Source organism: Lissotriton vulgaris, chromosome 1_1, assembly GCF_964263255.1.
Source record: "Lissotriton vulgaris chromosome 1_1, aLisVul1.2, whole genome shotgun sequence".
Taxonomy (NCBI): domain Eukaryota; kingdom Metazoa; phylum Chordata; class Amphibia; order Caudata; family Salamandridae; genus Lissotriton; species Lissotriton vulgaris.
Genome location: NC_141685.1, coordinates 1,055,821,224 through 1,055,848,892, shown reverse-complemented (window position 1 = coordinate 1,055,848,892; position 27,669 = coordinate 1,055,821,224). Strand labels below are relative to the sequence as shown.

The 27,669-nt window shown below is 44.4% G+C and overlaps 1 protein-coding gene across 2 annotated transcripts in view; it reads right to left on the bottom strand.

Annotated features, from left to right (window-relative positions):
- Nucleotides 1-27,391, bottom strand: part of HMGXB4 (HMG-box containing 4) — a 264,459-nt gene extending 237,068 nt beyond the window's left edge. For both annotated transcript variants that reach the window (XM_086962893.1, XM_086962899.1), the window contains exon 1: nucleotides 27,292-27,391. In XM_086962893.1, the coding sequence (XP_086819019.1) occupies nucleotides 27,292-27,385 (94 nt within the window). In that variant the 5' untranslated portion in view covers nucleotides 27,386-27,391. The remainder of the gene's footprint in view (nucleotides 1-27,291) is intronic.
- Nucleotides 27,392-27,669: the final 278 nt, after the last annotated feature.

Here is a 27,669-nt window from a genome sequence, read left to right as displayed (position 1 = left end):
CTGACCTCTGCTTCCAGGTCTGCCTCCTCTAACCAGTGAGCCACACTTCTTTGAAACTGGCCCTCCAAAATTTGAGAGGTTGTCCATCCTGCTTCCTTTTAGCACATATATAAGGTTTCCAACTCTGCTTCTTTGACCTTTGAAAATGTCGAAAAAGAAGAAGTGTGGTCTATCCTGGATATTTCTTTAACGGAAACAATTTGTATAGATAGGAGCGGTTTTCCTTCACAGAATACCCATAGGAAGTATGAATTGGTGAGCCTGCCTCTTACACTTCCCATTCAATCGCCAGGCAGAGTTTACTTGATAATGAGATAGTATACTATCAAATGTTTGGGGCTTGTTACAAATTTTCTGTGCTTCCAACTGACATGAGTGATTTAAATATAGTGGGTATGGCACTTGCCTTTAACCTCTAGAAAATAGTGCCCTTGAATGGTAAGGTTTGCTGTAATAAGTATAATGGACGTACCTTTTGGGCAGCGAGGAACATTGAGACTCTAAATTCATAAATTCAAGATTTATGTGTTAGAATAAATTAATCTTCATGGCGTGAGGCTATATTTTGTAGTGAATCTCACATGATGTGCTATAGTAATCTAGGTTCAAAGGATAAAGGCCCTGAAAAAGTGCAATCCGAAGTGGACGGTGTTAAACCAAGAAATACATTTTCTGATAAGGAGATATCATCAGTTGTTTTCCACCTTAAGTCAACATGAAATCTATCGTTTTAAATGGATTAGATCAAGATTAAAAGCCCAAGAGCATATAAGTGGAAGTGATAAGTGCAATAATCTAAGGAGGCCGCTAATACTAAGGCCTTAATGAAATACTGGTAACACATGGCTGAATATTACGATTATAGGGTAACAGTGCATGCATTTTACATCCCTGAAAAAGTTTGGGTGGGTTACATTTCTAATTTGTATTCTAGTAATCCAGGAGTAGCGGATCCTGAAGAACTTAGTGTAGATGTAGAATTGCTTGTATTGAATGGTGCCCCATCTCAAGCTGAGATTGTTAGTTTCATAAAAAAATACAAGAACATCTGGAGCAATGGGGCCCAATGAAATATCTATTTCAGCCATTAAAAAGGAGTTTATAGCTTAGGGAACTTTCCTTTGTTCGCTCTTTGAATACGGCTATCGAACTGGAATAAATCCCTTCGTCTTGGAGGGGTAGTGTCATCATACAGCTTTATAAAAAAGGGTCCCAAATCGTCCCCAGCAAGTTTTAGACAGACAGCATTATTATACGTAAACTTTTTGCTAAGCGTTTACTATCCCATCTACAACAGTGGGTTCAAGAAAACAATATTACCCCCACCCCCCTGAACAGGTTGGATCCCCGAGAAACCAAAGCACGCTCGATAACATAGCTGTTCTCCAATTGAATATTGAGAAATATCCTTATTCCTGTGATATGCCAGTGTATATGACCATTATTGATTTCTCCCCAGCATTTGACAGAGTTGATTGTCGGATGCTGTGGTGAAAGCTACTCCTATTGGGGGTTCCTTATCACCTTCTAAGGCTCATTACTGAACTTCACTAGGCTACCTGGAGCCAAATCCTGATGGGAGGGACTCGGAGTGTATCCCAAAAAGTTACAACCCACAATCAGACCCTTCAGCATTTCGCTGTTTGGCCGCAAAAAAGGGTCTCTTTCAGACAGGAAAAACACGGTGCCATCATAATGGCTGTACTCACACGTACGTCACTACGTGACGCTGTAATAGCTGCCTGCCTCCTCCTGCACATTAGGGATTACAGAAGTGAAAATACAATGTATAAATTCTGAACTTGAACAGCTCGAAAGTAGTGCTTCATTGGCAAACTCTGTAAAAGTGGCACAAATGTGCTTCGATGTGAATCAAACAAATCTGGGCAAGACCATAAACCATAGTAGAGGAAAGTAATCTCTGGTATAAATCCCAACCCTATCTAACCTGAAATTTCCCTCATGAGACCCGAAGCTCGATCTTATTGTTGGGAACGGTTTTCCTCCCCTACAGGTTATCTCAGGCATTTGGGATTAAGTTCCAAAAAGGTGAGATTATGTGAGTTGTCAGCTGTATATACAAGATCTCATTCATATATTATTTGCACGCCCTGTGCTGCACTATGCATATCGTCACTTTCTGAGGCCAGAGTTTCTTAAATATAATATTCGATCAGTATAAGAGGCCCGTAAGTACTTAAAGTTTCCACCAAAAGAAATTATTTGCACCAAGATCTTTAAATTTTGTAGATGTTTTACACATTTGCATTAATGAATATGTCACTTGTATATACAAGAACTCAATCATGTATTATTTGCATGCCCTGTTTTGCGCTATGCACAATTTACTCTCTAAGGCCAGAGTTTCTTAAATATAATATTCTATCAGTATCGGAGGCCAGTTAGGTGCTTAATGTTTCCATCAAATAAAATGGTTTGCGTCAAAATGTAATTTTTTTAATTCTTTTAAAACTGTACTATTGAGTTGTATATTATTGCGATGTACTTTATGTATTCTAGGTTTGTATTCTCAATATTTCATATTAAGTTATGTGGACCCTCGTCGGAGTTCCACAACATAATAAATAAATATATTGATTGATTGGCTGAGGTCTCTCTTTTTAAGGGAATGGCGCACAAACTCCTCGCAGAAGGCAGCTGCTCTACTTGTGCCTTTTGAAGGATTTGTCTATTTGGAGCAGAGTTGGAGAAGAAACTTCACCATCTATTTTAGAAGTAGCATTCCTCTTTTTTCAAGCAGACTCCGGCTACATCCAAATACTTCCAATCTTAGAGGGGCGTGGTTGACCGTCAGGCAAGATACCTGCTTGCGAGATCGGCTCCCAATACCAGTCTGCCGAATTCCCCACAATCCGTCTACTCATCTCCTGCGACTCTCTGGTGAAAGTTCTGCATGACAGAAGCTGCTGGGATACCGAAAATGCTCTTTCACATGGCTGGGCTGATTGGAACGAACCAGCAGCAAGGTGTGGCTTGACAACGTGAGCAGGTGCGGCCTTCAGTGAGCGGCCCACACCGCCAGAGCGGTGGAACATGTGCCACCTGCAGTAACGCCCGCAACTTTAACCCGCTGCCTATGTGAAACCTCCAATGTGGCAGCATCGAGGCCTGAGCGACACCTTGGTGTCAATACACCCCCGCTGCACAACGAAGCGATGGACAGACTGGAGTGCAGAGCCACCAGTGCTGACCTACTATCAAGATACATTGCTCCGCGCTTCCGGTCCATAGTTCTTTCTAGACTGGACTATTGCAATTCTCTCCTTGCTGGCCTCCCCAAATCCCACCTGTCCCCTCTTAAATCTGTACTCCATTCAACGGCTCATTTTGATTTAAGGGCCAAAAGAACTAATCACATCACACCCATACTGCTCTCTCTCCGATGGCTTCCCATTGAAGCAAGGTCATTCTACAAGACCGCTTTTATCACCCACAAAGCCCTGCACACTTCCTCCCCTCGATACCTGGCGAATAAACTTAAAATCTCCGGAGGTTCTCGACCTTCACCTAATGATCATCACTCATTCCCACCCTCTTCAACGTTTACATGAGTCCCCTCGCATCCATCGCGCAACAACACAACCTCAACATCATCTCCTACGCTGACGACACCCAGCTGATCCTTTCCCTCACCAAAGACCCTAACACCGCCAAAACCAATCTTCATGAAGGCATGAAAGAAGTAGCCGAATGGATGAAAAACAGCCGCCTAAAACTTAACTCAGACAAAACGGAAGTTCTCATCCTAGGATCTTCCCCCTCTGCCTGGGACGACTCATGGTGGCCATCGGCCCTGGGCACAGCACCCATACCCACAGACCACGCACGTAACCTAGGCTTCATCCTAGACTCCTCCCTCTCGATGACCAGACAAGTTAACGCCGTCTCATCCTCTTGCTTCAACGTACTTCGTATGCTCAAAAAAATCTTCCGTTGGATCCCCACCGAAACAAGAAAGACGGTCACCCACGCACTGGTCACTAGCCGACTGGACTATGGAAACACCCTCTACGCCGGAACCACAGCCAAATTACAGAAAAAACTCAAACGCATCCAAAATGCATCAGCCAGACTCATATTGGACATCCCTCGCCAAGCTCACATTACCGGACACCTGAAAGACCTCCACTGGCTTCCCGTCAACAAGAGAATAACGTTCCGTCTCCTCACCCACGCGCACAAGGCTCTCTACAAACTAGGACCCGAATGCCTCAACTCACGACTGTCCTTCTACACACCCACCCGCCAACTAAGATCCTCCAATCAAGCGCTCGCCGCAGTTCCGTGCATCCACAGATCCACCATGGGAGGAAGATCCTTCTCAATGCACCCCCTCCCACAAGCGCCTTGAGACCCTCTGGGTGAGTAGTGCGCTATACAAATTCTTGAACTTGAACTACTTGAGACCCTACCTTCAAAAAAAAAAGCTCGATGACTCAATCCTTCTCAGGCAATGCAGTTAGAATATGGAACTCGCTTCCTCCTTTTCTCCGTACCACTACCTCTACCCAGACTTTCAAAACAGACCTCAAATATCTTCTCTTCCTAAGACACTTCCAGAATGAATACATGCCTTTTCATGACCCTCAAATGCCGCTTGGCATTCCCCTGATGTTCCAAGTTATTACAGTGTTCTAAATATGTTTTCTATGCCTGTGCTAACCTAATCCCATTGTTTTTTGTTTTGTTGTGCTACTGTGATTGCCACCTCTTATTTCATTTTACTTTTTCAACTTTCCGGATTTTTGTCTGTAATGTGTAAGTTTGTAAATCTCCTTATGTAACACACTTGATTCTATTTTAAAGTGCTCTAACACCTTTGGGTAAAGTCTGTGCTATATAAAATTGCATAAATAAATAGTTTGTTAAGTGCGGGTCTGGTGAGGCACATATGAGGTGTCAACAACCTGCCTGATGGCGGTGAGTTCAGTGAAGCCCCCTCGGAGGGAGAACACGGCGACTGTGTGGACCAATGCACATGGGCGGGCCGCGGAGCCATATCATAACTGTCGGCGGGCATTGCACCTCCACTCATCTAGTGGTGCCTGCCTTTGCTGGAAATCCACAATATCCAATGTGGTCATCCCCAGGCTTGTGAAGCCCAAACGATCTCCGATGGAACAGAGAACTCTATGGTGGGATTGAGAGTGGCAGCCTTGTGGAACTATTAACTCTTTGAATCTTTGGGATATTTTCCCTATTTGCTGCCTTCAAGCCTCGAGTGACAATGGCTGGATCGGCTGGCAGGGCCAGCGGACTATCGGTGAGTAGGGGATCCCAATTGAAATGCGGGTGCTTTAAGACTGCTGGGTGATTTCAAACTGCATCTCCTCCCCCTTTCCTTAGATGACCTGCTGCTTGAGGTCACAATATTAACAAGCCTAGCTGGGGACTTACATTGGGAGCATATTATACGAACCGCTGTGGATTATGCTGGGATCCCATGCCATGCACTGACTGATATACCTGGCCCTACGTTATTTCAATTTGTGCATCACAGTGATTGGCCCTCTCCTTCACAAATTCCTTGCCCTACATGGACTTAGAGGTGCTGAACTATAAAAGCAGTGGGGGATTGAGGCAGCAGGTCTTCATTCCGACTACCATTCGGCACAGAATGGCTGATTCCCACCACCAGGTTCGTAAAGAGCCATTTTGGGATGATCCTTGACTACGCGATAGGAGTTGCGGGCTTAACTCCTGGTACATCCTGCCACCAGCCTTGAAACTGGTCCCAGACACTTGAAGAGGCACACAGTTGGGAAAACAGACAGGCTGCAATAGACTACCTTGGTAAAGAGTTTCCCTGGCTGGCAGCGGCAACTATCTCAGTTTCCCTCTTGCACACAAACAATTCCGATCCCCAGCAGAGATGACTGGGGACAAGGGTGCCCGGGTGGCACATCAAACATAACTAGATCAGTAAGCACTTCCCCGATAGGGTGTGAATAAAACGGGAGTGGAAGAAACCCAAAGTCCTGCTGACCAACCTCCGAACTACAGTGAGGCACTCACACTTAAAGACACTATGGCGGTTATTCAGGGTGTCCGGGGATCCCTGGGTACAAAGTGGTTACAGTCTCCACTGAGGTCACATGATTGAAGGACACAGAGGACTCGCTCAAGACCCTCCAGTCATAAACTGCGACCCTTACGAAGCAAGTCAAAGAGCTGTGCACTATCACAGAGGTCTTGGGGGGGCAAATGGAGGAATATGAAGGGGGAATCAAGGAGAAAGAACGTTCACATAGTTCGGAGTCCCTGAGAAGGCAGAAGGAACACATTGTGGGCCTTTCCGTTAAAGACCATATTCTGAAGGTATTATAGCAATTACTTTTCTCTTGAACAAACTCAAAGGGTCCTGGGGTTCTGCCCAAGCCTGGGGCACCACCACATACAATTATAGAGAAGATTCTTAACTTCAGAGATTCAGAGGTTATCCTCCATATGGCTATTCGGACTTCACGCTCTGTACCCAGAGACTGCGTCACGGTTTGGCTGAAGTGAAATGAGCACCACGAGAGCAACACCTAAAATACTCCAAGATATTCGCAGTTCAATGGCAGATAGCAGCGAAAGGAAAGACCTGGCATTTTACAACCCCAGAGGTAGCGTGGGACTGGTTGGAGGAGCGCGACTGGGGATCCCAGATATAGGGCGTTGCTGTAGTCTATACAAGACTGGATTAGGCCCTGGATAATGACCTGTTTTGCCTCAAAAGGGAGGAGTGGTAGGATTTTTTTCAGCTGCCTAATCAGACCGAAGCAGGTTGCTGACACTTTGGTGACTTGTGTGTTAAAAGTCAGGGATTTGTCTAGCCATACTCCAAGACTCTTTATGATGTCTTTGGGTGCGGGAGGATCGCCTAGGCTAGGGGGCCACAGAAGCTCTAGAGTAGAGGGGGCCAGAGGGCCGAGGAGCATCAGCTCGGTCTTGTCCCCGTTAAGCTTTAGGCATGAGCTTGTCATCCAGCTCTTTACCTGCTCCAGACAGGTTATCAGGTTGGTCTGTGATTGCTGGCAAAAAGATTAGAGGACTAAAATGGAAAGACTACAGAAAGAATTCAGACATTAGAACACAACTTAATTAGTCAAAAGTGTACTGATACGAAGCATGTCCTACACCTTCAGAAAAAGAATACAAAGATCGGCAACTGATGCGGCCAAGGAGAGTCACAGAGCCACACAACACAGCCTCTACAAGGTGGGCTATAAGGCGAGTAAACTCCTGGCATGGTTAGACCAAAGAGATCAAGACCGACAATAATTTCCCGGTAAGGGACAAACAAGGAATAACGAACGCCTTTGCCACCTATTATGCTCAGCTCCATTCTCCAGCAGTTTCTGCCCATGGTGCATGAGTCCAAGAAACTGACCAATATTCGCTTGCCCAGCCTCCGGCTACTGATATAGCCCTACTTCATGAGGAGATAACAAAGGATGAAATAGTGACAATCATACACAACTTAAACTCTGCTAAGGCTCTTGATCACAACGGACTGCCAATTAAACTGTATAAGCTACCGGCCCGAAACTTGCCCCCCACCACCTCCTCATGTATAAAGAAAGTCGCCAGCTCAGAGTGCTTCCGGGAGAACAAAGGTTGGCCTCCATAGTGGTCATTCACAATGTTGGTAAGCCTCCTGATGAATGCTCTTCATCCCAACCAATAGCTCTCCTCAATGCAGAGGTTAAAATCCTGGTTAATGTGTTGGCCTCCCACTTAATAAAAGTGATAACAACATTGGTCCATCTGGATCCATTCGGTTTTATGCCCAACAGAAGTACATCCACGATCTGAGGCGAACCTCCAAGAAAGTGCGATGATAATCTCGCTTAACGCCAAGATGTTATTTTAAACTGTGGAGTGGGCATATATGTTTGAAGTACTAGCCAGGTTGGGTTTAAGGCCCATGCTTCCTGAAGTGGATACGCCTCTTATATTCTTGTCCGTTAGCTCAAGTGAAGGTCAATGTAGGAAGATCCCAGGTATTTGAACTTCAATAAAGCATACAACAGCGATACCCTGTGTCACCACTAATATTCGCACTAGTGCTAGAGCGTCTTGGGGCCTGAGTTTGACTATGCTGGACGGATGACTGGGAAGACAAAATATCGTTGTACTCTGACAATGTGCTGCTCTATGTTATGGACCTGTGTTTTACACCTGTCAGACTCATGCAGATATTCTCTTCATTTGCCCGGGACTCGGTCACACAATAAATTTGCATGAATCTTTAATTTATAACCTGAAAGGCCCAACACCGCAACTGCCCCGTGACTGTGAGACAATTATAGCCAGAGGGGTTCTGGTATTTCAGAATACATATCACAACTGACCCAGACTTGTGTTTTTGACAAAACCCTATCACCTCCACTAGTCAGACTGAAGAATCATGTCCGGCACTGGAGGTCTGTGCCGCTCCTATAGATGGTCCGAATTATTTAAGATGATGCCCCTACCCAGTTTCCCCTACGCTCTACACAACATGCCCTATGGGGTTCACAATATTTCAAGACACCTGACGGAGAACTCCGGACACAGGTCTGGGATGAGGGTCAAGCCTGCGTAGCACTACGCAAACTCACGAGAGGGTGGTATGAGGGAGGGATCGCCCTTATTGATATCCTGAAATACTACTGGGCAGTGCAACTGACTATCATAAATAGCTGGTTTTCCAGCCATTAGATGAGTCTGCGTACTGAATGGACAAACTGATGATGCAACCGAGGGGACAAATAAGTGTTCTTAATGGAGCTATTTGAATGCACAAAGTCCAAAATCAGACGACAGTGGTGATACACTTCTGGCATACAGCCAGGAGGGCACTAGGCTGGATAGACAGAATCACACACTTAACACCTCTCTGGGCTATTGCAGATTTAGGCTCCCTGGTAACACAATCAGGTTTTGACAAGTGGGATCTTATTGGCATCTCTTATGTTGGAGATTTATGGGCTCTAGGGGATGTCATCCGATTCTTAGACCTACAGCGAAATTGCAAATTGGTGCCCTCCAAGACCGTTCGTTACCTGCAAATAAGGCATGCACCTAGAGCGGAATTACCGAAGGGGACAAAACCCCCTGATTCCATGCCCCTGGAAGACAGACTGCTAGATGAATATATCCCATGCAAAGCCACATCACTGATATATAAAAGGTTGATCAACAACATCCCTGATGCCCTGCTATCTTTAAGGGAATGATAGCCTCAGGATTTAGAAGGCCTCAACAAGAGTAGCCGGAGGCCTTAGTATCCACAAGAGAGGTGGCCATATGGGCGGGGTTTCGCCTTGGCCAACCAAAAATACAACACCACTCCTACTATGCACAACTCACTGTGTGGGTAAAGCAATTGTTTTGGATTGTAGGCGCGGCTGTGGACAAATTGGCACCTTTGATCACACTGCATGGGACTGCCCGCTGATACAATTGGGACTTGATTGGGACATGTACATGTACCCTTTGCAGTACCAATGTTACTATCTCTGCTAAATAGTGTTTACTCAATATTTGGGGAAAATCAGATCTCAATCTTATGGAGCGAATATGGGTTACATTGGGGCTGCGCATAGCCAAAAGAACATTGCTCAACTCTGGGGCAGAACAGATACTGCAACTGTTAGATTGGCAGAGAGACTTGGACTGGTGGATGCTGGCAGTGAAATGGGATCAAATTTAGGAACATTGGAATGGATATCGAGATTTTGTCTGATTTTTTTGCTCCGGATTCTTTGAAAAGATCCAAGTCAAGTTTCAAGTTTCAAGTTTATTATGATAACGGAACTCTTACGAGATCCACATAAAATGCATACAATAAAATCTTTGAAATAAAATGTGACCGGTACATAGAATAAGGATGCACAACAATTAGGACCTTTGAAATGCCAAATTAATACAAATCCAAAAAAACATTTAAAAACTTGTACAGTTTGAAACAAAACATTTCATTAGGGGGATTAATCATAGCTGCACTAAAAGAAGAAGCAGACAAAATGTTCAATTGAAGGCAGATGGGTCTAAGCCATCTTCGCCTATAAGGCATCAGGGCTGGACAAACAAAAATGACATGAGAAAAATCTTGATCATACATATGACAAAAATCACAGACCACTGAAGAGCCATACCATATGGATAAGAGAGCTTTCAAAGGAAGTAGATCCTGTCTTGCTAAAAACAATAGGCGTCTAACGCCATGAGGAATGTTCCATTGAACGTATGGTTGAGCTTTCCTCAACAGACAGGAATCGATAACAGGAGTAATGCCCTTTTTCAAAGTCCGGAGATCTCTATCCAGTCTAAACCCTAGCTCCCACGAGGAGAACTTCAAAAGGGTTTTTAACTGATAAGGTGACAAAGAGAATAACACATCTTTATCCAGTTGTAATTGACCCACAGCATATCTAAAAAAAATTACGATTAAAGAATAGTCATTAAAATTTCCCAACAACTCATTTTTTATAAGATGCCTTAAGGTACTAGGTTCGCTCCTTGCAAGGCTGACAACCCAGCGCACGATTCCCGCTAGACCATAAACCCAGCTACTACGTAAGCCGAATTCCTGTCTAAAAACAGCAGTAGAACTAGCTGTATTGACAGATACTAGGCTACGCAAAATTTTTCCTTCCGAGGAATTTAAGAAGCTCCAATTTTTTATATCAATTAACTCTATTCCATAGAGTAGGGAGGCAGGAACTTTTGCTCGAAATACATCTAATAATATCGAAAAATGCCTTCTACCTGTAGCCTTGTACAAGGATACCAAACTCTTTCCCTGGACAATAGCTTTCCGGGAATTGTTGGCTATATGAGCTTTTTCACTTAGATTACTTGTAACAATTTTACCAAGGAAGGAGTAAGATTTCACTGTTTCCAATTTTTGGCCCCCTACTACCCAGGGAAAGTTCAGATATTTAGGTTTCTTCCTACCCGGCCTGCACATCACTTTGCTTTTAGCAATATTTATCAACAAAAAATGGTTTCCAGCATATTCATATAAAGCTTGCAGGTGATTATTCAGACCCTTAGGAGTTAGATCAAGAATCAAAATATCATCTGCTTACATAAGGCATACAATTGGAGAGCCCCCCAAAATCGGGGCGATACCTGAACATGCTGAGAGAGCCAGAGGTAAATCAACTGTATATAGAGAAAACAGTAGAGGTGCCAACAGGCAACCCTGTTTTAACCCGTTGGATGTGGGAATTATTCTAGATAAACCTCTTTCACCACCTAGCAGCACTCTGCACCAGGTGTCCGAATATAGGGCACAAACTAATTTAATAAGAAAGGGAGGCATCCCTAAATCGAATAACTTTCTCCACAGCAATGTTCTGTCCACTTTATCGAAAGCTGTGGAAAAATCGATGAACGCGCCATAAACATGCCCTCCACGGACTTTCACATATTTTTCCGTTATGACCTGAAGTGCAGTCAAATTATCTAACGTTCCGTGCTTTTGCCTAAAACCAGTTTGTTCAAAAGGCAAAATTTTGGCCTTAGTTACCCAATCATTGATTAAGGTGAGAATACATTTTGCAAAGACCTTGCCGATGGCATCAAGCAAAGCTATTTGCCGGTAATTTTGTGGTAGGTCTCTTGCCCCTTTTTTATATAAAGGGACAAGAATACTCCCTTTCCAGGATGGGGGGACAATTCCGCTATCAAAGCAAGATTTAAACACAGGATAAAGAATTTTGCTCCATAATTCGCTCTGTTGTTTTAGAACAGAGATGGGAATCTCGTCAGAGCCCATCGCACTGGAAGAGCGCATGCTCTTAATGTCTAATTCAATTTCCTTTTCGGTCGGGGAATCATACATGCAAGAGTCATCATAAATCACATCATTTTTCCGTTGGAGATTATTATTACTGTACAAATTCTCAATATAATGAACCCAGATCTGCTCATCAATGGCAATTGGCGTAGGACTAACTCTAGTGCCGCAACCTTTGCCTATTAATGACCAGAATGTCTTAGCTTGGCCCTTATATGAGGCTTCCCGGAGTTGGATCCAAACGGAATCCTCCTTATCTCTTTTTAAACTGGCCTTCAGCCTTGCTCTCCTTCTTAATAATGCTAATTTCTGATGGGCCTCCTGACTAAATGATAAGTATTGACCCCTTATCACTTTATTTATTTCAATATTTAGTAGCCGAAGCGATTGGGGGAATACTAAGGATTTTTTAGAGGAGGGGCCCTTCTTAGCTATTGAGGTCACTAATTCTAAAAACTCAGCAAAGCCTAATAGTTCCCTCCCATTCCACTGAAAATAATTCTCCACAGTAGAAATTAAAAGAGTCAGCAAACACACAAAAGAGCGGTGATTCCAAAAACATTTCCCCGAACTGGCGCCAAAATTCACCGCATCCGTGTCGATATGCCAGGAATCCGCCAGGGGGGGGCTGAACGAAACAGTAAGCATCAGCACATTATGGTCGCTAAGTTTAGTATCTACAACCAAAAGATCTTTCATATGGGAAAAGAAAGAACAATCTGCGATTACATAATCAATAATAGAGTCTCCGTTTTTTGAATTATGTGTGAAAACTGCCGGGATATCAGACGGGAATCTCCCATTTATTATTAGACAATCCACCTTAGACAGACCTTCCAAAACTAATTTACCTCTTTTATTAGATTTAATATTCGCTGGAAACAAGGCCTGAGGTATATTAAGAACTTCTTCCCTAAATTTATTTCTAAACAAATCCAGCCCACAATTAGATATGTTACAATTCAAGTTCCCAAATAATAGTATATAAGGGGGGGGGAAGTGTCCATACTTTTGGATATGAAGGAGAAGAGTACTTTTAAACCATCATTAAAGACAAAATTTGGAGGAATGTAAGTATTTATTAAAACCAGCAATTTATTGGGACAATCCTTGAACAAATTTTTTAAAGTTATTGCTTGAAATAATTTATCAGGATCAAGATAGTGGGAATAATTCCAATTGATTCTATTGGATAATAAGCATGCTATCCCACCCTTGGCATGACCTCTCCTAGAGGGGGTTGCACTATCTTCTAAGACAAAGTACTCTTTTTCTAGTATTAATTTACCTTCCACCCACGTTTCTTGAATACAAATGTCGGCTTCTAGGGAGCGAAGGAAACATAGTTTTTCCTTGTGATCTTTGAAACCCGCAGTATTCCATGAGATTAGCTGCAAGTCTCTGTTAAAAATTTGGGTGCGGTTTAGGGCAAGAAGTAGATTTGCTAGAGAGAACACCCGGCAACCAACTCCATTTTGAATTATCCTCCATCAAAGTTCGTTTAGGAAGAGGAGGATTTTTATAAAGAACTTGCCTTTCATTTTTTAAAACACATATTTTTAAGTCCTCAGATCTAACTGAGGGCCAATCAGTAGGCTTCAAATTAATATCAGAGATTGTTGGCAAATTAGAGGAAAATCTTTCACTCCGTTTTTCTACGAAATATGGAGTAACATCAATCCCTCTGATTTGTAATTCCTCAGCCCACTGTAGGATGTGATTCAACACCAATTTAGAATGGAATTTCACCCTTGCTGTTCTCCCTAGAGTGACATTGGGAAGTAGTACAACATCCAGGTCCTAAGTTTGAATTAGTTTTAAACTTTCAATCTCCTGAAAGCAAGTAAGCAGAACTGATCTATTTAGAATTAGGTTTGTATCGAACAAAGGAGAAAAGTCTAAAAAAAGAGTATCTACATTTATTTTATCCCTAGTTGGCACGGAGGGAATGGGCACAACTATGGGAGAGTCTTGAAAAGGCCAAGCCAAGGGGTTAAGAGTGGAAGGTAGAGGATTTACAGGGAATAATGAAACACTAGGGTAAGAGTGGTTGGAGGAGCTTATAAGACCAGACCCAATAGTCACTTGTTCCACTTTAGGAGAACAGATTATATCTTCCTGTACAGCAAAGGACTGCTCTGTCCGACAGGATTTTTCTAAAACAGGTTCCCAATTCTTTTCAAACATAAGTTTCCTCTGTCTTTTTTTAGAAAATCTTCGGACAGGTTTCCTCTTCAACATTACCTGGGGAAGCAATAGGGACCTCTTCCTCTTTTTTTACCTGTAGAGAGAATATAGGGAACAGGGTGGAGCTTCCAAATTTTGAATATCGGGAGAGACAGGAAAAGCTTCTATCTCTTCGTCGTGAATGACAACACAGTTGGCTCCAGCAGAAACCACCTTGTCAACCATTGGATCCGCCGATGTGACTACTGATTTATTTCTATTCTGTCCTTCGGAAGAGGGATATGAAACCTTTTGAACTGGATTTGGTGTTACTAATTCATTTGGAGACCTCTTATTCAGGATCTTCAATAAATTGTCTGACTCTAGATGGCACCCGAGAACGGACCCACTATTATTATGTAAGAGCACTCTTAGGATTTGGGTTACCGTATCAAGGATGCAATCAGAACCTCCAACAAATTTTTCCAGTAAACGGAGAATAGAAGATAATAATGATACCAAAGAGGACAGGGAATTAGAAATTAGCTTATCATTAGTACTTGGAGGGCTCACAGGCATATTGTTAAAATTGGGGCCAGAGCAAGAAGTGAAATTTAACTGCGCTAAAGAGAAATCAAATTTGGTAGAAGGGGTACTACTAAGTGGACGAGGAAAAGTCAGAACATTTGTGATCAAACGAAATTTTTGTCAGTATGGAGGGAAGGGGATGATGTATGCTGAGATGGTATTTAAGTTGCTAATCATGTTGATGCATGACAATGTTTTATCTGTGTTTCTTATTACACTGTCAAAAATAGTTCTAAAAATAAACACCAGTATTCCTGACTATGCTGAGGACCGGTCTTTACTGGTGAGATACCAGTTAGAGCATTTCGCACCAGTCTGGGAAACATCCATTTCCAATGGTTGGGTGCTTACAGTGGTAAACAGAGGGTGCAAAGTAGGAATTTTTGGCTCCGCCTCGACCAAATGGAACCATATTTACACTTTGGCCAGCAGACTTGACCAGAAGAGAGTCTATGTGGGATTCTGTTCAAACTCTGTTGGTGAAGGAGGCGATAGCATCTGTCCTTACAGAGGAGGAAGGCTAAGGGTGCAATTTCATTGTCTTTTTGGTCACAAAGCGTTCAGGGAAATTCAGTACGATCATCAATCTCACAGGAGTCAACACGTTCATTACAAGGATCCCTTTCAAGATGGAGATGGAAGGGAGTCTTCTTAATCACAGTTGATTAGGAGGATGTCTGTCTTTATGTTCCAATGTGCCAACATCATCAAACATTCCTCCGCTTTCTTTCCGCGAAGTCATCATTTTCCTTTGTCCCGAACACCATAAAGTTTGCCCAAATTTGCAGCCGGCTTGGGATCCCTCTCCTGAACTTTTTTACTTCGCAACAACTAAGTTCCAATTTATTTTCTCGGTTTCCCGCTTCCCTGCTTCAGGGTCCGTGGGGGTGGATGCTCTCTCTATACTCTGGCCTCCTGATTTCCTATATGCTTTTCCATCAGTTCTATTAACTCCCCAAAAATTGCTAACAATCAAGAAGGAGAGTGGTCCCAGTGGTGGTATCATTCCGGCCTCGCACAGCTCGATTCTCTTGGTTGAAGGAGACGCCCATTCAGCCTTGATGGAGGATCCCCTGGTATCCCACTCAACTTCGGGACCTGGGGTATCTGCTTCTGGCTCGACTCTCTCTCTCTAGGTCTGAAAGTTGTAAGAGTAGGACTGCAAAGTAAAGGAATCCCAAAATAATTAGCTGAGGCAATCCAGAGTTCTCAGTTGTCCCTAGACACAGTTCTAACCATTGGAGAAATGTTGAGCTCTGGTGCTTAGGGCACTCAGTTTCTTTGTTAGATTGTAATATTTCCACGGTTTTGCAATTTCTTCAAGATGGCAATAAGAAACTGCAAATTACTCTTTATGAGCACAATGGGCAGCCAGTATGGCAGTTTAGGTATCAGATGGGCTGATTCTTCAAAATGAGGACCTGGTAGTCAGGATCATGAAAAGTTTTTCCATTTCTAGACAAAAGGTTAAACCTATGCAGCTCTTTGGAATCTGCCCCTAGTGTTATAGGCATTACATGATGTTCTTTTTAGGTTTAACTCTTTTTTATTAGCAATTTCATTGTACATACATTTGTAGCTCTGCCATTTAATACACTTTAAAGAAGGAAGTATTGACAAGTCTCTGATGCCTGCAGTTCTGACATGTCCATCGCTTACATTATGCTTCACCCCGGTTATACGAGTCAGTCCATTTGCTAAAGTATGAGTAGACCTAACTTGAGGAGGGTGAGCACTGCCCCCCGACACGAAACACTGAAACTCCCTCCCTCCCCCATCATCCCCACTGGTATGCATTTTTCTCCTTCCCCGTTAACTTCTTCACGAGCTTGGGCTCTGTGCCTTCACTGTGCCTCCGTATTATCTTCCGTTGCGGTTATTCGAAGGAGGCAGAGGTATTTGGGGCACGTAATCTCATTAAATTCGTAGGACAGTAAGGAAAGAAGGGATTTCCACACCTCCCTGTATCTGGACCCCGTACCCAAAAGAGAAGCCTGAATGTGTTTCAGCCCCAAAATGTACCACAATTTATTGGGCCACCCCGTTTGAGTGGATTCTGTTGGCGTGCCCCACAACGTTATTATGTTTTGAAGAGCCGCACCCAGTGCTAAGCCCATCTGCTTTCCTTTGCAGGACTTCAGTGGGAAGGTAAGGGATTTGGGTAAACCTAAAACCACATAGCTCGGGAATCTCGGAATCTGCGTCTTAAAGTGCCTGTCAATATCATCTAGAATCTTCAGCCAGTACTTTGATAGAATCGGGCAGTCCCATAACAAATGGAGTAGAGTCCCTTCCCCCCGCATCCTCGCCAGCAAGTTGGGCTGCGGTCCAGGTTCCCCTGATTCAGGCACACTGGTGTCAAGTACCAGCATGTAACTATCTTAAACGCTGTTTCCTTACTGGCGGTGTTCCTCGCTGTGTGTTTGGCCCTGTAATAAATGTCTCCCCAGTCCTACCTCATCAGTTCCCTACCTAAGTCTCTTGTCCACTGCCTCCGACTGGGTGTCGGCTCAGTGGGGGCTGGCTTGCGGAGCTTGTTGTTGTATATTTCAGAGATCAACCTATTGCCCGATGTCTTTGTGACCAGCCATTTTCCATACTTCGTCAGCTTTCTGTTTACCTTGGGGTGTATGTCTGGGTGTAGAAGCCAGTGTCGCACCGGAGTGTAGCGATACCATTCTGTCTCTGGAAGCGTGTAATCGTGCCTCACTTGCGTAAAGGGAATAATCCCGTCCATATCAAACAGGTGGTATGCTGCTTTAGGAGGAGTGGCTCGCCGTGCTCGAAAAGCCTCGACATCCATACCCGGTGAGAATTCCTTATTTCAAATAAAGGAGTCTTCGGGGAGGGAAATTAGGTAAGCTTCTTTTCCATGGCCACCCCTTTCCAAGCGTCCAGCACCGCCCGTCCAGCACCGCCCTAGTGATGGGGGACCCCCTTAGGCCCTGCGGCCTATTAGCCTTTTTTAAGGAGGGCACCTTCCACAGAGAGATCTGGGCAAAAGCTCTACCTTGGAAGAGTCAGCGCTTCTCGGATTCCACCCGGCTCCACTCCACCAAGTATCTCAATTGAGATGCTATATAGCACTCTTCAAGGTTCAGGATCCCCAGCCCTCTCTCCTCTGCCCTCAAGTAGCCTAATTCCCGTCGCATGCGTGGTCTCGCTCCTGCCCATACAAATTGAAAATTCTCCTTCTGTAAGGTCTTGAGTGCCCCTCTCTGTGGCTTGGCCAGTAGCGTCTGAAACAAGTATAACGCCTTCGGAAGGATCAACATCTTTACTGCAGCCACTCGGTCCATTAACGACAATTGGTGTCACCGCCACGCTAGTAGGTCTTTCGTGATCTGTCTAGTGAGTTTGTCATAATTGGTGATCGTTTGTTGGACCGATGGAGTTAGCTCGATCCCTAGGTAGGGGATCAACTTCGTAACTTCGATCCCCAAGAACCGATCTTCCCCCAGCCTTGAGCCAGACTGGGCCTCGGCTAGGTTTAGAATTTGCGATTTACCCCACGTTAACATTAAACCCAGATATCATTCCAAATATCTCCAGCTCTCTTAGGAACACCGGAACTGACCTCCATGTGGCCTTGAGTGAGGCCAGAATGTCATCCGCATACAGACCTTTGGCATGCCTCTCCCCGCTAAAGAGTATGCCTGTGATGTCCGGATTGTCTCGTACCCTATGTGCCAGCTGCTTGATGTATAGAGCAAACAGGAGGGGCAACAAGGGGCACCCCTGCCTGGTGCCCCGTCAAATTGGGAAAGTACAAGACGAAATCCCATTGACCCTAATAGAGGCGGTGGAAGAGCTATAACAGCTCGCTATCCATGCTCTAAAGCCTTCCCCTATCCCGAAGTGAACCAGCGTGCGTTCTAAGAAACCCTAGTCAACTCAAACGCTTCGACCATCAACAGTAATGCGACTATATTCCTGCGGTGGGTCTTGTCTATCTGGTGATGGATCCATTTTGTGTTGTCCCCTCCTTGGCCATTCTGTATGAACCCCGCTTGCTCTGGTTCTATTATTCCAGGCATCACTGGACCCAGTCTCGCCGCCAGAATTCCTGTGAACAGTTTGAGATGCACATTCAAGAGGGACACTAGGCGATACGAGCTGCACTTTGTCTTGTCCTTCTCTGGCTTAGGGATGACCACTATAGATGCTGTCAACATATCGGTAGGAATCAAGCCCGACCCCACAAATTAATTAAACAACCATGTCAAGATTGGTGTGAGCAGGTGGCAAAAGGACTTATAAAAACCAACGGAGAAGCCATCCGGCTCCAGTGACTTAAGAGGTTTAAGAAGTGCTATCGCCCCTATCACCTCCTCGAAACGGATCAGAGAGTCCAGCGACTCTGCCCAGTCCTTAATTGGCCCTGCCGTCTGTACCCCTTGCAAAGTATGATGTCGCCAAGCTATCCAATATTTCCTCTTTGGAGTATAAGTCTGTGTAAAAGTCCTGGAATGCTCGTGCTATGTCCTCGCCGTCCGTTAGAGTCTCCCCACTGTCAGTCTCTATAGTCTGCACCCTCGTCTGCTGGTTTCATGCCCTTAGTTTACTTGCTAGCATTCGTCCCGTCTGGTCTCCGCCGCTATAGTAGGAGTGCTTTAGCCTCAGTGCTTCGTACTCCGCCCTGCCAAGGTCCAGCCCCACCAGTTGTGTTTGAACCGCCTTTAACTGCCGACAGACCCTTGGCTCCCCGGTCTGGCTATGTACTCTTTCCAATGCCAACACCTGTGCTGAGAGATCCGCCCTTTTTTCTTTACGCTCCTTATTCTCCACTGCAGAGATCGCTATTAATTCCCCTCTTGCTACCGCTTTCAGGGCTCCCCATATTGAGGCTATTGGGGTGTCTGGGACGTCGTTCACTTCGAGGTACCCTTGGATGCACTTTGTAAGTTGTGCTTTCACCCCGTCTTTGTGGAGCATCGTTTCCCTCAGTCGCCAGCCCCCTTGTGTTCTCCATTGCGGTGGCACCTGTGCAGAGACCATCACGGCATTGTGATCGGACAATGTCGCTGGACAAATGTCCACCTCCCCTACCATCTGATTGATCTCCATCGTTCCCAGCAAGTAATCCAAGGATGCATGAGTCTTGTGTGCGTACAATATGAAAATTGCAACGTGTGTGGATGAGCCTCCCTCAATAGATCCACCAATCCCAGGGACAGCAGCCACTCTCTGCCTTCCTGTGATACCTCCCCCATCTGTGAATATCGTTTACCTGACCTGTCTTGTGTCTCATCCTTCACTATGTTCAGATCCCCCACTACGATCGTCTTACGTTCTTGACTGTGCATGACCTCCGTAAGAGCCGATCTCAAACAAGCATTTGCAATGCAATAGGTCTAGCCTTAGGAAAGTTTGAGCTATTGGCATTGTAAATGACATTTTTTATATTTGTGTTGGTTTTGAAAATAGCAAAATTAATAGCTTTGTCATTTACAATGCCAATAGTGTTACCTTTCGCAAATGTGACACCTATAGCATTTGTAAGGCACTATGTGTTGTATTTACGTGACTTAGATGTATTGATATTACAAATAACAAAAGCTTTTCATTGTTTTAAATAATTAATACTTAAATAAAAGTTATTGTAATTTATAATGGCAATAACTTAAACTTTTGTAAATGACTTTTGTGAAGATTATGTTCAGTGTATTTTATTGTGACGAAAATCCAAGAACAGAAGTGAAATATTAACATATTTTTGTGACATTTGTAATAAAGCTTGAAACATTGAGAGAACATATTTGTACCAGTTGTTGTTGAATGGTTGCACAGACTGATGCTGTGGTGGCACTGAGTGATGCTGTGGTGTTCAGTGATGCAGTGGTAGCGCATAGTGATGTTGTGGTGCCCCTGAGTGATGCTGTGGTGATGCGATAGATAGATAAAGTGATTGCGATAGATAGATGGAGGGCGATAGATAGGTAGAGGGAAGGCGATAGATAGATGGAGGGCGATAGATAGGTAGAGGGAGGGCGATAGATGGGTGGAGTGAGGGCGATAGATAGGTAGAGGGAGGGCGATAGATAGGTGGAGTGAGGGCGATAGATAGGTGGAGTGAGGGCGATAGATAGGTGGAGTGAGGGCGATAGATAGGTGGAGTGAGGGCGATAGAGAGAGGGAGGGCGATAGATAGAGGGAGGGCGATAGATAGAGGGAGGGCGATAGATAGAGGGAGGGCGATAGATAGACAGAGTGAAGGCGATAGATAGACAGAGTGAAAGCGATAGACAGAGTGAGGGCGATAGATAGACAGAGTGAGGGCGATAGATAGACAGAGTGAGGGCGATAGATAGACAGAGTGAGGGCGATAGATAGACAGAGTGAGGGCGATAGATAGACAGAGTGAGGGCGATAGATAGACAGAGTGAGGGCGATAGATAGACAGAGTGAGGGCGATAGATAGACAAAGTGAGGGCGATAGATAGACAGAGTGAAGGCGATAGATAGACAGAGTGAAGGCGATAGATAGACAGAGTGAAGGCGATAGATAGACAGAGTGAAGGCGATAGATAGACAGAGTGAGGGCGATAGATAGACAGAGTGAGGGCGATAGATAGACAGAGTGAGGGCGATAGATAGACAGAATGAGGGTGATAGACAGAGTGAGGGCGATAGATGGACAGAGTGAGGGCGATAGATAGACAGAGTGAGGGCGATAGATAGACAGAGTGAGGGCGATAGATAGACAGAGTGAGGGCGATAGATAGACAGAGTGAGGGCGATAGATAGACAGAGTGAGGGCGATAGATAAACAGAGTGAGGGCGATAGATAAACAGAGTGAGGGCGATAGATAGATAGATAGATAGATAGATAGATAGATAGATAGATAGATAGATAGATAGATAGATAGGCAAATAGACAGACAGATATACAGACAGACAGACAGACAGACAGACAAGACAGATAAGATAGAGTGAGGGCGATAGATAGGCAGATAGACAGATAAAACCGATACGATAGATGAGATAGATAATACAGATAAGACAGATGGTTGTGTGTGTGGGGGGGGTTGTGTGTGGGGGGTTGTGTGTGAGGGGGTTGTGTGTGTGAGGGGGTTGTGTGTGTGGAGGGGTTGTGGGGGTGGGGGTTGTGTGGTTGGGGTGTGTGTGTGGGGGGGGGGTTGTGTGTGTGTGGGTGGGTGTGTTTGTGAGTGGGGGGTTGTGTGTGGGGGGTTGTTTGTGTGGTTGTGTGTGGGGGGTTGTGTGTAAGGGGTTGTGTGTGTGGGGGGGCTTGTGTGTGTGTGGGGTTGTGTGTGTGGGGGGGGTTGTGTGTGTGTGTGGGGGGGGGGTTGTGTGTGTCTGGGGTTGTGTGTGTGTGTGGGGTTGTGTGTGTGTGTGTTGTGTGTGGGGTGGTGTGTGAGGGGGTTGTGTGTATCAGGGGGTTGGGTGTGTGTGTGTGTATGGTTTTGTGGTTGAGTGTGGTTGTGTGCTTGTGGTTGTGTGTGTGGTTGTGTGTGTGTGTGTGGTTGTGTGTGTGTGTGGTTGTGTGTGTGGGTGTGTGTGGTTGGGTGTGTGTGTGGTGTGTGTGTGGGGTTGTGTTGTGTGTGAGGGGTGTGTGTGTGGGGTTGTGTTGTGTGTGAGGGGTGTGTGTGTGGGGGGGGTTGTGTGTGGGGGGTTGTGTGTGGGGGGTTGTGTGTGTGGGGGTGTGTGTGGGTGGGTGGGGGGTTGTGTGGGGGGGGTTGTGTGGGGGGATTGTGTGGGGGTTGTGTGTGGGAATGAGTGGGGTGTGTGTGGGGTGTGTTTGGGGGGGTTTGTGTGTGTGGGTGGGTGTGTGTGGGGGGTTGTGTGTGTGGGGGGGGGTTGTGTATGTGGTTGTGTGTGTTTGGGGTAATGTGTGTGGGGTTGTATGTGTGTGGGGTTGTATGTGTGTGGCTTTGTATGTGTGTGGGGTTGTGTGTGCGTGGGGTTGTATGTGTGTGGGGTTGTATGTGTGTGTGTGGGGTTGTATGTGTGTGTGTGGGGTTGTATGTGTGTGGGGGGTTGTGTGTGTGGGGGGGTTGTGTGTGTGGGGGGGTTGTGTGTGTGGGGTTGTGTGGGGGGGGGTTTTGTGTGTGGGGGGGTTGTGTGTGGGGGGGTTGTGTGTGGGGGTAGTGTGTGTGGGGGGCAGTGTGTGTGTGTGGGGGGTAGTGTGTGTGGGGGTAGAAGGATTATATGTACCCAGAAGTTCTTGTTGTTTTAAAATAAGAAGGTAACGGGTCAAGTGTTTCAGTCTAACTCGTTAGATATGGAAAGACTGGTAGTGGGGGCTTAAGCGTGACAATCATGAAATGGGGTTCTAGCAAAAATTATAACAGCATGTAGTATAGAGTGGTAGGGCTTGCATGGGAGGTTTGGGGCCTCGTGTACGTATGTCGACACAGCCCATCAAATAAACAAATGTGAATTGCATTAAATGAAGGTATATACATTATCTACTTTGCAAAGTGAAAGATGGCAGTAGAAAATGGAGAAAAAAATTCTCATAAAAGAAACAAAAAAATGTGTTTGCATATCTGTTGTCGTACAAAAATGCAAAATGCTTGATATTAATTAAATGTTGATCTGCCTTTGATGACTACAAGGGTGCTATTTAAATACAGTATTATATTGGTCTTATACAGGATTTGTGACAGGGGCTATATTACAAGATTTTACAGAGAGATTTGAAAATTCTTTGTCTTGAAAAAGATGGAATATTAATAAAAACCCATTGAAACGCGTCAACGCATCCTTTACATAATCCGTGGAAGTAACTGGATATGTAGATACTAAAAGGAACAGTGTATCCAGGCCTAGTTATCAAATCGTTCCATCTGATGTTTTATGATTGACAAAGTATACTGTCTAACTTTTCTCTCGCTTTTTGTCATGTAACATTGTGTTGTTTTATTTTCTTATATTATACATGTCGTGTTTTTTACAATTTTCATATGAATTGGTGACGTAGATTACGTGGGATTATTGATGAAGATACTGTAACAAGTAACAAGCACTGGCGTTGCCAATAGGTCTCGCAGTAGGAAAGTTGGAGCTATTACAATTGCAAATAACAATGCCTTTTATTTTTGTTTTCATTTTAAAAACATAAAGGGCTTTGTCATTTACAAAACCAATAGCTCCAACTTTCCTACTGCGAGACCTATTGTGCACTGCACAGTGTGGGTGAAAGTGGCACTGCGTGTGTGTGAGTGGCTTTGAGTGAGTTGCATTGCGTGGGTGAGTGGCGTTGCGTGGGTGAGTGGCGTTGCGTGGGTGAGTGGCGTTGCGTGGGTGAGTGGCCGGAAAAGAGCTGAGACTATAAGACTATTGTGTAAACCTAAATATCGTGCCTTTAATTATAACACCTCAAATAACGTGCTATGATTATGGAACCTCTTGAGTGCCAGAGACTGGCAGCATCGCAGTAGTACTTCTGTCTCAAGGAAACAGAAGTCTGGCCTTTTGGAGCGCACTGAGCCTCGCACGTGAAGGAGCGTTACATCTTTACAATCAGGTGAGACTTTAAGAGCACCTGAAGTGAGCAGCCGAAAGTGCGCGTGCACTGATCACTTCGAATGCGCCCCTAACTTCGATTCAAATACCTTGCCACGATTACACTTGCAGACGGCTTTCTTAGGACTATCGCAATCCAGATGCCGTTTAAAAAGAACAGCTGGCAAATGAAAATGCATGTGCATTTAGGAGTTTAAGAAATTCCGCTCCTGCTCAAAAGCCGCGGCAGTGGCAGCCTCCTGTCGACGGTGCAGGCGGCTGGATCTCCCTCGGAGCCTTCCCATCATTTTGGTTACGTTTTTCCGCTCCGATTCAGCGCCGTCGGGTCTTTTTACGAGTAACTGACCCTGCCTAATCCATCTTTCAGGTAGGCAGGCGGAAAAGATATGTAATTAGTGGTCTGCGGGGAGGGGGAGAGAAGGGAAAAACAGAGCGAGAGGGGAGAACATGGAAATTGGTGGAGAGCTTAGTACAGAAACCGAGAAAAGAGTACGGAGAAGACAGACAACGAAACAAAGATGTGAAGAGGAGAGAACAAGAGGCAATCTAGACTACGTTGGAAGGAAAAATAAGTAAAGTGATGGAACAGCAGATGCAGACAAAGTGAGTGGAATCACAGGGGAGGAAAACAAAAAGGAGTGGGAAATAAACAGTTACGAGGATAAAAGGAACTGGCAAGAAGTCGAAGGAGGGGAAATTAGAGACAAATATAAGGAAAAAGATGCATGGGAGTAGAGACAAAGAGAAGGAAAACGATGCATGGGAGTGAAGAAAAGAATGAAGTGGTGAGAAGAGAGTGAAGTGGTGAGAAGAGAGGGAAGTGATGAGAAGAGAGAAATGAGATACACAGATAAAAGTCGAGACAGGGAGATGCGAGAAAAGCAGAGACGCAGAGGTGAAGAGATTGGGGTCAAAGGCGAGACGTGGAGGGGGAAAGAACTGGAGAGGGGAAACAGGCGTGGAGCTGGAGAGAGGCAACAGCAACAAGCATTGAATAAAAAAAATTAATAAAAACAAGCGTTGGCAATGCAGGCAAGTCTTCCGTGCTGAAAGTGAAACCAGCCCTCGGCATTGCTGTGGTGGGGGAGGGGGGGCGGGGGAGAGGCAAGCAGGGAACAAGTTAAACGAGGTCTGGCAGGGAACGATGGCCTGGGCGTGAAGCAGGGGGCGGGGCAGCGCTGGGGAAGCCTGTGGGAGGGTGATTGAGGACTTTGATGTGGGGAGGGAGGAGAGCCTTTTGCGAGCCTGCAGGAGAAATGCTGCCGATGCGCGTGCATGTTTAATCACGTGGTTCACGTGAACTGCATGAAAACCGCGGGGCTGAAAGCCCGCGGTTTGAAGATTTTCGCCACTTGAATTCTCGCTCCGCTCGATGCGCTTGCGCACATCGATAGGTCGCGAGACCTAAAAGGATTTTTATTAGAGAGTATTTGTGATAACAATTTTTGGGTGTCATAAGTTGGAGTCTATTGTATGGGATGTATTGTCATTTCTAATCAGAGGTGGGATTTGAATGGGATTAGAGCTCTTTTTGACTGCTCTGTGCTCATCCATGGGATCATTTATTTTTACTTGTTAATAGTACACCATTCCCTTGGTAGATACAAGGGGTCCCTCTCTTTTTCTTATACATAAAATCACTAAATACATACAACAAAAGAACCTCTGCTCCAGTTTGGCACCCTGCCTCAAAACCCCATAATACAAGAAAAATAAACACTGGTAGTACATCTTATCTGTTCAAGCAGAGAAACAATGTCATTCATTGCCCCCAAACATAAGATCCTCTGATAACTATCTTATCTTCAGAAGACTACTCAAGAGTCGGCTCTTTCCGACACGACCACCATACTCAAAAAACAAATGTACAGCATATGCTTGTGTATATGAACATGTATAATTTTATTATAAGTCAGTATTTAGATATGCACATTGCTTTGTACATATATACTATTTATTGTATAAAAATATGTAGATATTCTTACAGGTCTGCTTAACAAATGTATATTTACTTATGGCCAACATAGATGTACATTATTTAATGCTCAACATGTATTTAGGTCACTGCATAGTTTTCATATAAATTATTTGATGATATACTTATGGGTCTCTGTTTTGTTTGATCTATCACATTGTGTAAATATGAGCATAACAATTGTATCTATAAGTGCTTCACTATTTAAATATCAGGGAAAAATATAAAATAGACATAAATAAAACATACAATTACCACAAAAAACCTGCTTTATGTACAGCAACACTTGAAAGTCTGAGCTCCTACATACGTATCTATACATGTACATATTTGACTTTATCCAATACGTTAATTTTTTTATAAATAATGTATTCCGTTGTTATGTAGTTCTGTATCCATATACACTAAACTCTCTGACTCATCTCAAACCTCATTTTACTATGATTTCCCCAATAGCACTTCCTAGACTCTTCCCTCGTCTATCCTTCCTTTCACCTCTTCAATACAACTAATAGACGTACATGTCCACCACTCCAATTAACAGCATATATTTCCTATACTAATCCACCACTAATTCACTTTTGGCTCTGGAGTAGCATGCTACTCGCCGAAAAGCGCTTCAGAAAGCACAATATAAATACAATTAGAAATATTTTTTTATTATTAATTATATAAATACAATGATCAGTTACTTTCCTATCAGTGTTTTCTCGGATAGCCATCAATGGTTTTGGTCACTGGTTTTAGTTTAAGAAGCTGCGTTTTTCTTTCATTAGGAAGTTACAAATTTATTGATAGAAGAAATACCATTGAGGTCAAAATCTGTCACTCTAGCTAAAAGAACAAATAGGTAATATCGAGGACTGGTTAGACATTTTGCCATGGTTCTCTCGGGTATCGTGGGGCTTATCACATTCACGAACGGCAATCCACAGATTTCTTAAATATTGTTATAGGGCTTGTAGTTCTGTCACCGTTTTCCTTGTCTGAATGGTTTAAAAACCCACATTTTTAAGTCCTCAAGAATGCACGAGAAAATGGTAGAGCTCGTCCAAATTACGAACAAGCAGACGCATCCTGAGATGGATAACTCGGTACCAGCTTGCTCAAAGCATGAACTGAGTGATAAAACTACAAGTCCCATAATGCTTCAGTACCCTGCGTTCTATAATGCCTGCCGCTCGTTTTCCGCTTTTTGTCCCCCTAATTTAACAAAACGAGTCTGAGAGCAGTCGGAATGCCTTCTCCATTCCAACGCGACCAGCCGGACTAGTACCTTCACTGCTCTGTTCCGCCTCCTCCTCTTCCCGCCATCGTTCCCACAACACCGGCTGCCATCTTGCCCGGACCGAGCCCCCTTGTGTGACCATCCAATCGCATCTATGCGTTACAAGCCTCGTCCTGCTGTTGAAATCTTTCACCAAGTAACAAAGCGAGGCTTGAAACGCCTGGGCATGTAGCCTGCACGCAACGCCTTTCAGTGACGAAATAATGTAGTATCATGCGAGTGACATTTATTTTGCATTATTTTTGCAGTTTTAGATAGCGCGAACTCGACTCGAAGGTACCACATTTCTAACAAAGCAAACTCAGCAATAAATGAAAAGTTCAACATTAATGATATTTAATATTATGTCACATTTTGCGGGGGGAC